At 58.0% G+C, this 15,623-nt stretch overlaps 1 protein-coding gene across 4 annotated transcripts in view; it reads right to left on the bottom strand.

Moving 5' to 3' along the window:
• Positions 1-94: 94 nt before the first annotated feature.
• The window catches only part of NHSL3 (NHS like 3), a 34,484-nt gene continuing 18,955 nt past the window's right edge, over positions 95-15,623 (bottom strand). For 3 of the 4 annotated variants that reach the window (XM_081817998.1, XM_081817997.1, XM_031029085.2), the window contains exons 2-7: positions 6,670-6,840; positions 6,534-6,589; positions 6,117-6,240; positions 5,403-5,519; positions 2,732-5,299; positions 95-2,293 (exon numbers count right to left, since the gene is read on the bottom strand). In XM_081817998.1, coding sequence (XP_081674124.1) covers positions 2,271-2,293; positions 2,732-5,299; positions 5,403-5,519; positions 6,117-6,231 — 2,823 coding nt within the window. In that variant the 5' untranslated portion in view covers positions 6,232-6,240; positions 6,534-6,589; positions 6,670-6,840 and the 3' untranslated portion in view covers positions 95-2,270. Of the gene's footprint in view, positions 2,294-2,731; positions 5,300-5,402; positions 5,520-6,116; positions 6,241-6,533; positions 6,590-6,669; positions 6,841-8,842; positions 9,017-15,623 lie in introns of those variants that run through there. The other variant, XM_006734177.3, reaches the window with a different exon arrangement.

Here is a 15,623-nt window from a genome sequence, read left to right as displayed (position 1 = left end):
GCTTACAGCAGGCAGAAAGAATACTTTCCCTCCTGATAGTGGGCGCAGTCCCAGACCCCTGTCCCTCTCCCATTAAGCAGCAGCAAACCACAGCCAAGTTTTAATCATTTAATTAACACCTTTGAATGAAACACACACACAGCTTTTTCATGTGTCTCACTCAGGCTTCAGGGCAGAGGGAATGGATTGTTTGTAGAGACATATCAAAGACTCAAAAATTTAAAGAAATATATATATACTTCTCTCTCTAACAGTTTTATGGAAATTAAAAATCAGAGGCTTTTGGTCTCTCCATTTGCACTAGGTCAAGCTCATTTACCCCAGAGGACAAAGAAGGGTTGCCTCTTCTAGATCCTCCCTTCTCCTTTGTACTCTGTCCCACCCAGTGGGGAAACAAGCTCAGAAGATTCTAGCTGAGGATAAGGAGCTCAAGTAACATTGAGAGGGGAGAGCAAGAAACACAGAAGCTGGGCTCCCTCCCACCTCCAGCAGCTCTGGGTTGCCGCCAGAGCCTGGTCTCGTGGAGGCGTTGGCCTGGTCCTGGTTCCCAGGGCATTGGGTCAGGAGCTCTGAGCAGAGCAGTGCATACTGACTATCCTCTTTCCCCAGCTCACTGGGCAGGTGCAATGGGTACCCAGTAGCTGCTCTCCCTCACCCATGGGGCAAGGGAACAACCGTGGTTGACAGCTACAGGGAGAAGACAGTGTGAGGGCGGGCCAGAGGAACCTGGGCTCTCGTACCACATCCCCTGTGTTCCCAGCTCTTGTTCTGGGAGGGGTTCAGTCTCTCCAGAGAAGCAGCTAAAAGTGAGGTTCCTTGCCAGGCTCAAGCCCAAGTCACTGTTGAGGAAAGAGGATCAGGACAGAAGGGGTGGCCCAGGTGGGAGCCACACGACTGGAGGGAAGCGCCGGGGCCGGTGGGGAAGCCAGCTTACCTAGAGAGGTGGCACAGGCTGAAAAGAGGTCATTAAAATTCCTAGAGGAGAGCTCAGTAGCAGAGGCTGACGGCCAGGGAGCAATCACCCAGCCTGCTCCCTAGGAGCACGGAACCCCCCTTCATTGACTAGGGAAGAGTCTGCAATAGAATGCACCTTTGGGTTCCCATCCTTGTCACTCAGCGCCAGCGCCCCCCCCCCTCCACCCCAACCCCGTGAAACCGCCTGGGCTAAAAGGCAGCGGCAGAAAGAACATGCACGGAGTAAAGAGAAAGGTCAGAATGTAATCTGTAGGGCCAGGTCCGGGCCCACTGCCCAAACAAGCGCTCCCCCCGGCCAGACCCCTCCACCCACCTCCTCAGGACTTCCTGCCCAGCTGAAAGGGACACAGCTTTGCCACAGCCCATGGGCTCCTGCCTTGGAAGTGTAGCGCCTGCCCACCCCAACCTGACCCAGTGAGACAAGGGGCGGATGCTTGGCATCACCAAGTGCCCACTGAGATGTCTCCCTATTCCGTTCTCCCACTCTCTGAAGACAGAAGGCCTGTGGACCTCCCGTCTGGTTCCTCTCCCCCACCCCCACCCCCGTTTAGGCCCTGGCAGTCCCCCACTTCTTGTCCCCGGCATGGAGCACCTGGCAGAACTAGAAGGCAAGGAGGGTGGTTGGTGCTAAGTTGAGGCACAGGAGGGCTAACCCCTGCTGCACCCTTTGTGCTTTGGAATTCCACAGCCCCGCTCCTGCCTCCAGCCTGGAGAAACCTGTGGGAATAGTGACTCGCCCACCTCCAAGAACTAAGAAATGGGCAAACCGGATCAGAGGGAGGGGTCAGATTGGTCCCAGCTATGGGCTGGCTAAACGGGAACTGATGCTGCCCGCCATGTAAACAGGCCCTTGGAATGTGGCTTCGTGGGCCCTGGAGGATGGACATGCAGCTGCTTTTCAAAAGTGCGTTGATTCGGGACTACCGTATGTGCATGATTTGGACATGGGGGGTAAAAGGAAAGAAACTCAAATGAGATGCTCTGCTCCCAACTGTGCGGCCTCGAGGCCAGCAGGGGGCGCAGCCACCCGCTCCCACCAGCTACCTCCTCCGAGATGAGGCCAAGGCCAAGACAAGCGGCCAGAGGGGAATCCATTCAGGGGGAAAAGGCATGTGCTGGATGACTCGGAGGACAGGATCACCACCAGGCTTGCATAAATATCGAAGGCTGTGAAGGTTAAGGCTGCAGGCGTCCTCTCTACTAGATCTGCCGTATTCTCTCGTCCTTGGAGCTGCTCAGGTCCCTGAGATTATGTTCCTGGGATGGGTCAGCAGTGCCAGCGAGGTGCCTGGTGGTCAGACCAGCTCTTTCTGTGGGTCTGCGGGGGGGGGGGGGGAGAGGGAGAAGGACACACTCAGCAGGGGGCCTCCCAGCTTGGTTCTGGACGGCCCACAGCACAGCCTCTCCTCCTCAACTGACTGGCCTCGCCCGCAGCACCAGCCAGATGCTTTACACACACGAAGGCAGGCACCGCCACCCTGCGCTTTATGGCGAGGACCTGGAGGCCAGGATGAGGAGAGAAAATGGCAAACTTGAGGTGGAACTCAGTAGGTCTGACTTCAAAGGCCCACACACCAGGCTCCTTCGCTAGCTTATCAAGGGTGACAGCTCACCCTTCCCAGGCAGCCTGACACCAGAAAAATCTGGAAGATCTGGTAACAGATCCCCGGTAGCGGGACTTCAGGCACCTCTTTCCCACCACCAGTGATGGGGGGACCCCCCCACCACACACACATACACACACCACCCACTGTACCTGAGCCAGGCGGGCCCAGCTTCTGCTCCTCGGGGCCCACCAGCTGCACGACACTTCCGTTCTCCACCGGCTCCCCCTTAGTCCTGTCCTCAGCTCGAAGGAGCCCGTCAGTGGGAGGAGCAGGAAGGGACTCGACCCGAGGAAAGGTGGGGGAGGTGGATGGCAGGACCCCCACCGGGGGCTTGCGGGCCACGGGTGGGGGAGCTTTAGGTGGCTTCTTTGGGGCTTGGGATGGCCGCTGCTCCGAGATGTTCCGAAGTTCAGCCACCAGATTCCGCTGGAGGTCAGCCTGGACCTCAGGGGACACCGGCCGCTCCAGCTGCAGCTTCTTGGTGCCCTTGGAGAAGATGAAGCTGGCCATAGAGGCAGGGGACTGGGGAGACCGTGGCTCCGCCTCAGGTGGTCCATTGGGCTGGCCACTCACAGGGTCCTTGCTGGCAGCCAGACTGGAGGCCTTGAGTCGGACAGCAGCATGGAGCCCTGAGGAGGGGCCAGGCGCTGGGCTGGCCCGCCCTGACAGGGCCCTCCGGAGCGGCTTCTGGGGAGCGGATGGCCCGGGTGCCGGGGTCGCGGCTACCGCAGGAGCGCCCACAGAGCGCAGCCGCACCATCTGCAGGAGCGAGGGCGTGACCAGGGGTGCACCAGCATCCTCCCTGGGGGCCGCACTGCCTTTGCTGCAGCCCACTGGTTCCTTCCGAGGGACCTTGGCCAGAAGCCCTGGGACAGAAGCAGCAGGAGGTGGGGCTGGTGGAGCTGGAGGCGGCTCTGGGGAACTGAGGAGCTGGCTCTGGGAAGAGACGGTAACTGGGAAGGACGAAGCAGCCAGGGATCTGACAGGCTCTGGGGCGTCTGGAGGGCCCGCAGGCTCAGGGCCAGCCACAGAGAAAAAGGCCTCCTCAGGTGGGGGAAAGTCAGCCATGGACAGGTCGTGCTCCTCAGGTGCAGGAGGCGGGGGTGGGGGCCAGCTGGGGTCTTGGAGGGGCTCCTCAGCAGTCTCTGGGGCAGACAGGGCCTCAACCACCTCTGGCTTCTTAGTGGGTGGGGGGGGAGGATGGTAAGATGGGGGTGGGGATGGTGGGGGTGACTTGTCTTTGGAGGCAACGGGAGACTCCTGTGGTGGGATCAGGGAGGTCTGCGGAGTTGGCAGAGGCTCAGGACTCACATCAGTGGTAGAGACGGGCCCAGGGACCACAGCAGGAGTAACCGGAGCAGGGGCCGCTTGGTTAGGACTCTTGGACTTGGAAGGGGGTGGGGAGAAGGGGGCAGGCACCTTGGGGTGAGGAGGTATGGCAAACCTGTCACCCAGGGTGGTCGACATCTGTGTACCAGAACGGTCTGAGGGGGCTGGGTCAGAGGATGAGGAACAGAGAGACGTGAGGGAGGAGGAGACAGAGGCCCCAGGAGACCGAAGGGAAGTGACACGCTCTGGTTTAGGGGGTTGGGCCTTGCCCGGGGAAGCAGGGGCCCCTGTGAGACCCTTGGGAGGGAGGGTAGGGGTACCACTCTGGCTCGAGTACCCACTGGAGGGTGAGAGCGTCCGTTCTGGGGAGCGTGGGGGACGCCGGGAGCCCCCTGGAGACAAGCCAGGCACCCAGGTGCCCGCTGAGCTGGAGGGACAGGGGGCTGCCCCCATCCCTTCTGACCCACCAGTGGTGGGCGGCCGGGGCAGCTGCGGCGGCTGCTTCCGCTCAGGCTTAGGCGGCAACCCCAAGGGCCCGTCGGGGGCTGCCGGGCCCCGCTGATGGAGTGAGTAGGTCCGGCGGGGAGGCGGGGGGGGCCGCTTCAGCTTCCGCAGGGACACGCTCCGGCCCGACAACTGCCCGCTGCTCCGAATGCTGACGGTGTCCGAGGCCTCGGCCGCGCTACCCCCGCTGGGAGAGCCCCTCCCGCTGCCCCCCTGGGGAAGGGGTGCCACACTATGGCTAGCCACAGAGCTCTCGGGCCGACCCTCAGAGCCACCCTTGGAGGAGAGAGTGGAGCCGTCAGACACGATCGTCTCTGAGGACTGAGAGTGGCTCCAGGTGTCACTGGAGGAGGAAGGCTGGCGGCTGCGGGGCCGCGGACTGGAGGCCAAGGAGAAGCGGCCCAGCGAGTGGACAGAGGCCGGGCTGGCTGAGAGCAGGCTGCGGCGACTCAGGGTGCGCAGGCTGCAGCGGCCCAGGGCCACCACGTCCACGGTGGGTGGCAGCACAGCGTGCGGGATCAGTTTCGACAAGTAGGTGGCCTGGGGCGAGATGGACATGGCTGGGCTCAGGCGCTCTGGAGGCCCTGCCCCTCCCGTCAGGCCGGGCACCGCTAAGGACATGGGCCGGATCACCGGCGGGGGCCGGGGCCCAGTGGACCGCCCAACGAGGGTGTCATCCCGGTAGATACGGTCCATGTGGCGCTGCAGCATGGCCTCCACCTCGGCACCAGCCTCGGCCTGCGCCTCCAGCGCCTGCAGGGACACCCGGGCGCCGGTCGCCGAGACCGGGCCCGCAGGGCGGCCGTCCACCGTGGGGATGCGCAGCGCATCCCAAGGACCAGGAGGCCGAGGGCTACCTGGTGCCTCACGCTCGTGCCGCAGGCCTGCAAGGGACAGGGAGGACATGGGAGTCAGCAGAGGGGGCGGCCGGGGCTCCCCCCACCCCCCCGCCCCCCCGCCCCCCCGCCCTCCTACTGTGCGGCTCACCGAGCTCCTTCTGCACGTGCTGCGGCAGTCCCAGCACTGTGCTCCGCCTCTCGCGCCGCCGCCGCCCTGACTTCCCAGACGATTTGGAAAATGAGTCATGGGGTCGGAAGGTAGAGCCTGGGGGCCAGTCCAGGGGAGAGAAACTGTTAGAGCAGGTCTCGGGGCACATTGTGCAGAGCACTGCTTTCGTAGAATAACTAATAAGAGCTCTGCAAAAAAAGATCTCCATAATCAAGTAGGCGCGGGCAAAGCTAGGTTAAACAAAGCTAGACACTTCTTTTCGGTACGACTTCTGGAAGGCTTTACTAGGCCGAGGATAATTTCCATTTAGTGAACAATTATTATGTGTTAGTCAGCATGCTAAACACTTGGCATTCATTCCGATAATGTAAGTACTCTTATCCTCATTTTTATAGCACATCAAACGGAAGATTGGAGTGGCTGAGGGTTGGCCCAAGGTCACACAGCTGGGAAGGAGCAACACCAGGCTCAAAACCAGGTTTCCTGACTCCTAACCGTCCTGCTTTGCAGTTGGGTGTGCATCACGAGTCTCCAAGAAGACACAGGATACTGTGTTTCCTGAATTCACTGACTCACAGAGCTTGGGGAGGTGCTACATTAGGAGGAAAAGGGGAAAGTTGCAGGGGCTGGGACCCCAGATAGTGCCCACCACCCCTCTGCCCCGTCCAAGAATCCGGGCTGGTGAGCAGACACCTTTGCGCTGGATCATCTCTGAGCGGATAGAGAGAGCATCCTCTGCTGTGGAGCTCTCAGCCGTGTAGGATGTGGTCTGGCTGCAGAAGGAGATGCTATCTTCATCCGGCCCCATCCGGGAAGACTGTTGGGGGAAGAAGGAGATGAGGCCCTGGCCTCAGGCCACCCCAGAAGCCTACGTGGGCCTCTTGCTGTTGCCTCTTCAGGGCTCCCCTGTGGAGCTTTGGACTCCGATTCTCCCTGGCTTCACCTAGCACTGAGCAGACCTCAGCTGGACTAGCCCTTAGGGGTCATCTAGTCTACCCCTTCGTGATACAAGAAGGAAACTGAGATCCAGAAGGGTTCAAAGACATACTTGCCAGAGATTAAGCAGGGAGGGAAAATCAGAGTCAGGACTGAGCTGGGAGCAGGGCTCACCTGGATGCTCTGGGTGTCTCCATGGTCCCAGCCACCCTTATTCAGTTTCTGTTTTTCTGGAAGACACCAGAAAGGTGCGTTGGGCTAGGCCCCTGACCTTGGAAGCCAAGAGTAGTGCTGGAGGGGAGAAAGTTACCTTGGTGCTGTAGGGAACGGAGCCCCTCCTGGGCCTGTGTGTGCAGCTCTTCCAGGTGAGGCGGCCGCCCACTGGGGAAGAAGACATTGTCCTGGTGCTCATCCACTACGGACCCTGGCCCCTGGCCAGGCCCCACACTTAGACGTTTGTCACTCTCAGCCTTGGCAGAGCCTAGTGGAATGGAGGAGGAAGAGAAGTGAGGCCTGAGAGCATGTGGGTCCTGGGGATGCACAGGCCCCACACAACAGCACCCACAGTCCCAACACTGCACACAGCCCCCAGACATACATGCAACGCCTACTTCCCCCAATCTGTACACACAACTCACAGTCCTGTGTTATACACTCAATACACATGGCCCCCATGTACATGTACAAACTCTACCCAAGCGTGCTTATTATATCTGAGTACCCACACCACACAAAGGACCCCATACAGGTCACCATACCCAGGCACACATGCCCACCATACAGGCACACAAGCCCCACAGGCCTCAGTCTATATACACACCCACAGACTCCAGGATGTACACAAACAGCACCCAAGTATAAACACCTCGGAAACCAGCATCAAACACAGGGGCCCCCAGAGAACATACCCAGCCCCCACAACGTCCACGGTCCCCATTCTGTACATATACAAACAGTACCCAAATATACATACAACTGTGCATCCACACGTCACTCAGGGCCCGACACAAAGCACCCCAATATACACACAGCCCATAGCGAATACATTTCTCTTGTCTCTACACCCCAAGCTCCACTTTAGGGAAAACCAACCACCCCTTTCACACACCCCCTTGGCCCAGGCCCAGGAAGACACCGTGGGACACTAGGGAGGGCTGTGGGCTAGCAGGGGTCCTACAGAATTCCCATGAAGTCCTGGGAGGAGGGACAAACCAGGGACATGGCCTCTGTGTCCCCTACTCACCCATGTGGCTGTCCCTTAGTGGAAGGATGGGCAGGGGAGGGGAGAAGGCGGCCCCGGGGGCCCTCCACCCCCAGACAAGGCAGCCCCAACCTCTCTTGGGAGAACAGTCCCAGGCATCCCCCTCTCCTAGAGGCCCCAGTCCCCGATGCAGAGGAGCCAGGGATCCGTTACAAAGGATCCTGTTACAGGCCCCGCCCATGGGGAAGCTGGTCATCTAATCCTGGGAATGAGGGGCTGTGTCAGCACTTTGCAGCCCCAGCCCCCCTTTAAATGGAACCCACAACATAAGCAAAAGCACTGGGAGGATCATGTGACCTTGGCAGCACCTTGTAGAGGGACAGGAACAAAACAAGCCCTTTAAAGGGCCACGCCCCACAATCAGGGGCTTCAGCTCAGACGCCTGCCCATTCCTACCTCCTCAGCCCATTCTTCAGCTCCTGCCCAGGGAACCTGGAGGAACCCTACAGGGTCAGAGCTCCTAGGTCTCCCGACAACCCAAACCATGGAGTCTCGCCTAATCCCTGAATTTTACAAGTTGGGGAAACAGGATTGAAAAGGAAAGGCCTTGCCTAAGGTCATCCAGCAAATCAGAGTCAGTGCCAGGACTAAGCTCCAGATTCCCAGAGGGGACTCCTGAATCACACTCAAAGCGAGGATCCCCTCCCACCCCCCAAAAGTCCAATAAACTCTGGCTCCCATGTCTTAATCCAGGCCTAAAAGCCCAGTTCCTAGAAGCAGAAAGCGGGCAGAGACCCCTCCCTCCAAAACTTCTCCACCGTCCTGCCCTCCGCCTCTAAACAGCATTTCGATGATCATGCCCCAAATTCCAGCGGGGCTACTTTCCTCTCTCCTCTGCTCCCCACATCCCATCCTCCCACACATGCTGACTGACCTGGGGGTCGGAGGGGGTGCTCTGCCTCTCAGACCCGAAGCATGAGGATGCACCCAGTACAGTGTGGGTACCTCCGGAGGAAGCAGTCTCGCCCAACGGCTGCAGGCTTCAAGGTCAGAGACACCTGGACCCATCCTCCCAAACCCAATCAAGCAGGGCCCAGACAAAGGCAGCGGAAAAGCCACTGGACAAAGGCACAGCGGAGGACAGGGCAGTCTGGCCGCCTTACTGCTCCCCATCCCCCACCCACTACCCTTCCCCGGCCTTGATCCCCCTTTTTACAGAAGGGTCTGGCAAATGGAGGTGTCGGGGTCCCTCCTCGCCCCCTCCCCAGCCACACCCACTCACCCTTCTTCTTAAAGAGCCCGAGGAGCACCGGGAGGCGGCGGCCCAGGAACACCACCATGACTGCGGGCGCCACCAGGGCCGTCCCCTATTCCAGCCTCTCCGGATCGCCGGGCGCCGCCTTCACCATAAGCCGGCACCGAGTGGTGCAGTCGCCCGCCCAGCTGCAGAGCTGACTCCAGGCAGGGAGGGGGAGGGGCTGCTCTCCAGGTCCTCCTCCCACCTGCGCCACTGATCCCGCCCCTCGAGTGGAGTGCAGAGGCAGGAACGGTCCCAGATTCTGACGGGGAAACTGAGGCCCGGAGTCTGCGGATGCTTAGCTCTGGTGGAGAGCAGGACTAGCAGGACTGAAGATGCTCAGGGCCCCGGGGGCAGACCACTAACCCGTCCCCAAGTCCTTTTCTAAACAGTCAGGAGCCAAAGCCATGGCAGGGGTCCCAGCTGCCAGATGGTGGGTAGAAGAGCCACTAGACCACACTTGGCATGATGCCCATCCCCAAGTCCTCCTGGCTGGTGAGGGTCATTCCCTGGGGAAGGAACTCAGACATGGAACAACAGCCTGGCAGAAGCCCAGAACTGCCTGTGCGGGCAAGGCCATCGGCAAAGGCCCCTGGAGGGGTGGGAGCCAGCCCAGGACACAGGGACACCGGGAAGCCAGGGAGTTGTCCAGAGCAGAAACACAGTGGCCGCTGGGAACAACTCCTCGTGTGTCTGTTCAGACCCACGCTTTCCAGAGGACTTTCTTCCCACTTCGGTCATGTGGGAAGCAGGCCAGAGAAGCACTGTGAACTCTCCAAGGTCACACGGCAGAGGCAGGCTTCATCGTATACCTCTTGCTCCTCCAGCCCAGGACCCTTCCCACTGGCCCCACTCTGTGACTTGGTGACTGTTGGATCACCAGGCTGAGAGAATGGAATTAGCCAAAAAAACCTGGTCGTAGGCAAGGGCAGTAAAAATGAGGGGTAGGAGGAGGTAACTGGAGGGAAGACAGCTCCAAGTTCAAATTCAGCTCTTGTCACACCCAAGTCATGACTTCATATGGAAACAAGACCAATGAACTCCTCCTTACAAGACTGTTGTACCCATTCATTCAATCAGCAAGTATTTATTAAGCTAGTACGGGGGCCATAGCGAATGGAGGAGAACTTTATCTTGTTCACTCTAGCGCCTAAATCAGTGCCTGTCATACTGTGAGTTCAATAAACATTTGACAAATACATCAACAAGGTACACTAAGAATACAATTTTAGATTAGTGAACACTGAGGAGCTATGATAGGGAAGGGGGCACCTCTAGGGGGTATGAAGGAAAGTCTAAGGAAAGGCCATTGGAACCAAGACCCGCAGAAGGCGAAGGAGCGGGCCAGGGCAAGTGCTGGGCGCAGAGCCTTCTGGACTGAGACAGCAGCCAGTGTAAAGGCCTCAAGGCAGGAGTGGGGGCAGGGGGAAGGGGGATGGGGGGAGGTGTCTCAGAACAGACAACGGGAGGCCAGTGGGGCGGGAATATGGTGAGCAAGGGAGAAAATGGCAGGAGCCAGGTTGGGTGGGGCCCCATAGGTCAGCATGGAAGGTTCATCTGGGCATTGACAGTGTTAAGAGATCCCCTTGGGCAACTCCAGAAAGAGTAGCTGGTAGCTGAGGCTGTGGAAGAGAAAGTCTGTGAAGCACTGCCCCCAAAATCATCTCAGGACACCACTCTCTCGCGCAGCACCTTTCTCCCTGATTCGATAAGAATTCACAGTGGCTCCCACGCGGCAAACAAGGGGCTTCCCTCTGCAGCCCCTTCCCCATTTGCTGCCCCGCCTCTCAGAGACCACTCAAGCAGACGCTGAGCCCTCACTCTCTGGAGAACAAGCTTTTGTGCAGCTGGATAGGATGTAAATCCACAAATCATTTAAATCTAAACAAACAATCCTAAGAAGTAGGCACTTTTATCCCCATTTGACAGATGAGGAAATGGAGGCCAGAAAGGGCAAGCTGGGAAGGGTAAGGTGGCATTTGCCCTCAGGACAACTTGAACCCAAAAGCTATGCCCTGTCTGCTGTGCGAGCTACAAACCTGATCTCCCCTCTGAGGAAGGGCTAAGGGACCCTATCATCCCCAGAAATTCGAGGTTTCTTGGCCACATCCTCCCCTTGTCCCTCTCTTAGGCCAGACCCATCCGCCCCTTATTAGTCCCGCTCAGACACAAAGAGCAGTAGCCCCACACTTGCAGGGAGATTAATGCCAGGGGCTGGGGGAAGGCAAACAGTCTCTGCCCTCAGGGATCTTACAACAGCCCTTCGAGGCAGGTTCTCGAACATACTGTCCCGTAACTGATCCTGGACCCATGAGGCTCAGAGAGCTAGGCGACTTCCCAAGCTCTGGCTGGCTCCAAAACTGAAGACTTTAATCACGCAGGACACAGTCATCCTCAGCTTCCCCCTAACCAGGGAAACTCGGGGGTGAGCTCCACGAAGGGCGTGGGGAACAGCAGCTCAAGGTCCCAGGCCCACAGCTGGCTGTCAGGGCCACAGCTGCAAATTCCCAGAGGATCCAAGGCTCTCACACTTGATAACATCTGGTTGCTCTAGCAACACCCCTCCCCCCCTCCAGCTCGGCCAGGGCCCGAGGTCTCTCTGAGCCACTCAAGGCTCAGGCCCACACACCTGTGACTTGCTTAGGGAGGGGCTCAGCAACCTGAGTCTCAGGTGGAGGGCAGGGTCCTCACAAAGAAACTGGGGCCGACAGAGTGGAAGACCTCGCCCAAGGCCACATTTAGAGTCCTTGTTCCAGGACCTTCTGCCCTGGTACAGTCCAGAGGTGCAACGAGGGGCTGAAGCTCACCACCAGCCTCCGCCTCCCCTCCTCCCCCACCTGCCTGAGGAAGGAAGCTTCCTGCATCAGAGAAGACACCTTGCTCTTGGCCACACCCCCCACATGAAGGGCACACCAGGAAGCACACAGGCCAAGTTCGGGAGCTCAGATCTAGTCCACCAGCAGAGGTTCTGTGCACAAGGACCTCCAAAATGTCCCACTGGGCCCCCACCCCGACAGGTGCGTGCTCTCAGGACCACATCCATAAAGCACACCCAGGTCACCCTAATCCAGCTCCTCGTCACACACCAGCACGACTGCAGACTCACACAGGGCCCAGCCAGGTGGCTGTGTGTACACAAAGGCAGGTGCATGTACCCCCCACTCTGGGGCTTTCCTGAGCCCGGGGATACGGAGGAAAGGGGGAGGGAGCCCCCAACCCCCAAGGCCAAGTGCACATTTGTGCTCATGCGTACACATTGTCTTGGCAACATCCTCCGTGGGGTGAGGCCTCAACCTGCCCCATTCCAGAGCAAGGGGCGGGGGCGGTGGCACGCCCACAGCCAGGCAGGCCTGACTCAGGGGAGAGGAATGAGGGGGGAAGGGCACAGCTGCCCAGGTGGCCTTGCTCAGGAGCTGGAACCCTCCAGGCCTGGGCCTGACCCCACTCTCCCACCACCACATTGGACCGCAGGCCAGTCCAGGAGGCACGATTCAGAGTGTTCAGAGGTCCTGAGTCTCAACCCCTCTGTCCTGGTGGACAAACCAGGGCCCTCCAATAGGAGCAGACCCAGAACACAGGGAGATTTTATTCTCTTAGAGACAAGACAAAGGGACATGAACATCACAAAAACCTTCAGGTGAAGGTTTCTCTTTTTCTTCTGTCTCCCAGAACACCTAACAAAAACCCGAAAGCCATGTATGACTTCCCTTTTTTACACATGAGTACAAGGAGGCTCCAGGGAAAGTGACTTGCTCAAAGTCACCCAACCAGGAAGTGGCTGAGCCCACAGCCAAACTTGGGTCTCACTCAACGCTTTCATGGTCCTAAGTCTGAGGAAGTTACGGGATCAGGGGGGCTGCAACCTCAGTTCCTGCTCAAAGAGGGGGGGCTCTACACCCCACCTCTACAGGGGGGAAATCCCCCTCCTTCCTTCCCTCAGTGGGAGGCCCCACCCTAGAGCAGAGCTGCAGAGCTGACGGGCCGGTTCTAAGGTAAATATTGGGGGGCAGGGAGTGCCCCTGACAAGGAGAGGAGGATCCCATGCCTGGGGCGCCTGGGGGGAACCAGCAGCAGTGCAGGGAGGAATTAGCTACAATAATATTAATAAATGTCATAACGAGTTTCCGGTATCTGCTCCTGACAATGACATAACAATCTCTTTCAGCCAGGATGTGCGTCTGACTTTCTGAGAGCCCTTTCCTTTGTCCCTTCAAGGCACGGTTCTCCCTATTTTACAGATGGCGGGAGGCAGCCACAATGAAGTCAAGAGAGAAAAGGCCTGGGAGTCAGAAGGTCTGGATTAGAGAGGCCTTGGTCGAATGAATCAGCCTCTCTGGGCCTCAGTTTCATCTGTAAAGTAGGACTCACACCCACCTCACAGAGTGCCTGGGAAATCCGAAGCCACACACAAGCAAGTGCAAACACAAAGTGTTGGGCTCAGAGGGAGCCTCTTCCTCTCCACGGTGTAGGGATGGGTAAAGGTCCCTCTCGGGCCTTTCCACTCACAACACCATAATAAACTTGAATTTATCAAGTGACAACCAAGTGAGAGACACACGTGGTCTCACTAAATCCCCCTCGCCATATGGAGGCACTCCCTCAGGGTCAGTGACTAACCCAAGGTCACACAGCTAGTGACTGGCAGAGTCAGGGTGTGTGAGCCCAGCTCTGACTGGCTGTAAAATCCTGTTCTTCCCATGCCACCAGAGGCCTCTTCTCCCACCGACTTCCGGAGCTCTCTTCAAGTCCCAAGTGGCATTAAGGACCATTATTAAGGTCTGATAAGGGACACTTAATAAGAGCTCCCTCTCAGCTCGTCAGTGACCTAGCCCTAACCCTTCTGTTGGGGAGGGAAGGGAATTTCAGGGCCAGACCAGAGACCCCACAGCCCTGGGAGTCAGGAGCCTCAGGTTTGAGCTCTCCCTGCTCCTCAACTGCAGCATGATGCTGAGCCAGACCGTGCCCTTTTCCGAGCCTCAGTGTCTTCATCTGTGAGATGGGAGGGTTGGCGAGCCAATCTCTAAAGATCCCTCAGCATGTAGGACTCTGCCCCTAGGAGGGTAGTGTTCCCCCACTTTGGGTCAGGGCCTGGGGCAGCAAGGGGGTTCACCTTATCTCAGATTCCTCAGACCAGAGAGGGCTGGGCCAGCCCCTTGTCTGGAAGCCCAGGGTTTCCACAACCAAGTGCAGACATACAGTTGGTCATAAGTCTCCTCCAGGAAAGTGGAGGAGACAGGGAGACGCTGGGGTGAGGGGGTAAGAGGAGCGTGACTTTTCCCAGCTTTGGGACCTACCAAAGGCCCCTGGCACTCCAAGTACAGAGGCAGGGGGAGGGAAGAAAAGAATTCCAGGTGGTCTGACTCCACCAGGGACTCAGTCCATTCCTTCAATCACTTCATCTGCAAGGGGGGCCATGTGTATAAACCTGACAGTACAATGTCTGGGAAAAAGAGGGTGGTATGGTGGATGTTCCCTGGGCTCTCAATTCACATCTTCCACCAATCCCCCAAACTGCCCAGGACCAGATGCCCAGTGGGCCTGGGGAGGGGAGGGTGGGGTTGGATTCCTGAGATCCAAGGCCAAACAATCCCAGCAGGTTACAGTATCTTTCCAGCAGTGAGAAGGCCTCTCCCTGTCCCCCCCGCCTTACGCTTCCCTTTGTCCAAGGGCACTGATCCAATGGACCAACCGTTCCTTGAATCTCAGTTCTTCCATTTCCCACCTGCTCCCTCTCTGAGCCCTTGGGGGGCTTCAATGCTTCATCCTCAATCCCTGCCCCTCTCCCACAGCACTTCCTTCACTTGTCCTCCCTACGAAGTCCAAACCCCCAGGACCTCAGGCTTTCTTTGCCCAGAGGATCTGCAGGCCCCTCAGTCATAAGAAACCCATCTATTCCTAAACTGATTAAGGGCACAGGCTTCAGAATCTGACAGGCTTGGTTTTGAATCTCGGTTCAGCTACCTCCTTGCTGAGTGGCCTTGGGCAAGTGACTTCACTTCTCTAAGCTCCAGCTTCCTCATCTGTTAAATGGGGACTATAATGGCTTCTAGCTTATAAGACTGTTGGGGGACGAATGAATTAACCAATGTAAAGGTTTAGCATAGGCCCTTATTTTTAGCTCTGAGTTATTATCTCTGTCACTGTCCCCCAGCTGAGCAGCCTCGAGCACAGAGACTTCATAGCCCTCTCTGGCCCTTATTCCCAACATCTGATTAATCCCAGGTCCTATCACTTCTGCCACCTCCTCCGCAGTGTCTCTGCAGCTGCCACTCCTCTCCACTCCCACAGCCCCCACCCTGTCCCCAGCCCTCACCTCACCACCTCTCCCCTGGATTACTGCAATAGCCTCCAGACTGCTCTCTGGAGCTTCCACTCTCACCACCCCACCCCCCAACCTGTCCTGCCTGCACCTGCCCCTCCTGTGACGCCATCTTCCTAACACACCACTTTCACGGGCTCCTCCCTTGCTCAAACACCTTCACTGGCTCCCTATGGCCAACAGACTCCAGCCCTCTCTGCTTGCCTTGCATTCTTTCCCTCATCTTCTCACAGATGGATCAAATGGATAAGTACTCAAACCCCAGTCCCATACCTGAGCATGTGACAGCAGAGGCCCAGTGCTGGGGAAGCCTTAGAATCCTCAGCACAAGTAAGACCAAAGGAATGGAGGTTTGCATTCACAGTGGAACTCCTTCTCTTCCCAAGCAAAGGAAGGAGCCTCAACTACATTTCTCTCCAGCCTCCACGCTCAGGTTCAACTCTATGC

This window comes from Leptonychotes weddellii, chromosome 4 (genome assembly GCF_054177405.1).
Source record: "Leptonychotes weddellii isolate Sample4059 chromosome 4, ASM5417740v2, whole genome shotgun sequence".
Lineage (NCBI taxonomy): Eukaryota > Metazoa > Chordata > Mammalia > Carnivora > Phocidae > Leptonychotes > Leptonychotes weddellii.
This window is presented reverse-complemented; position numbering and strand designations above follow the sequence as displayed.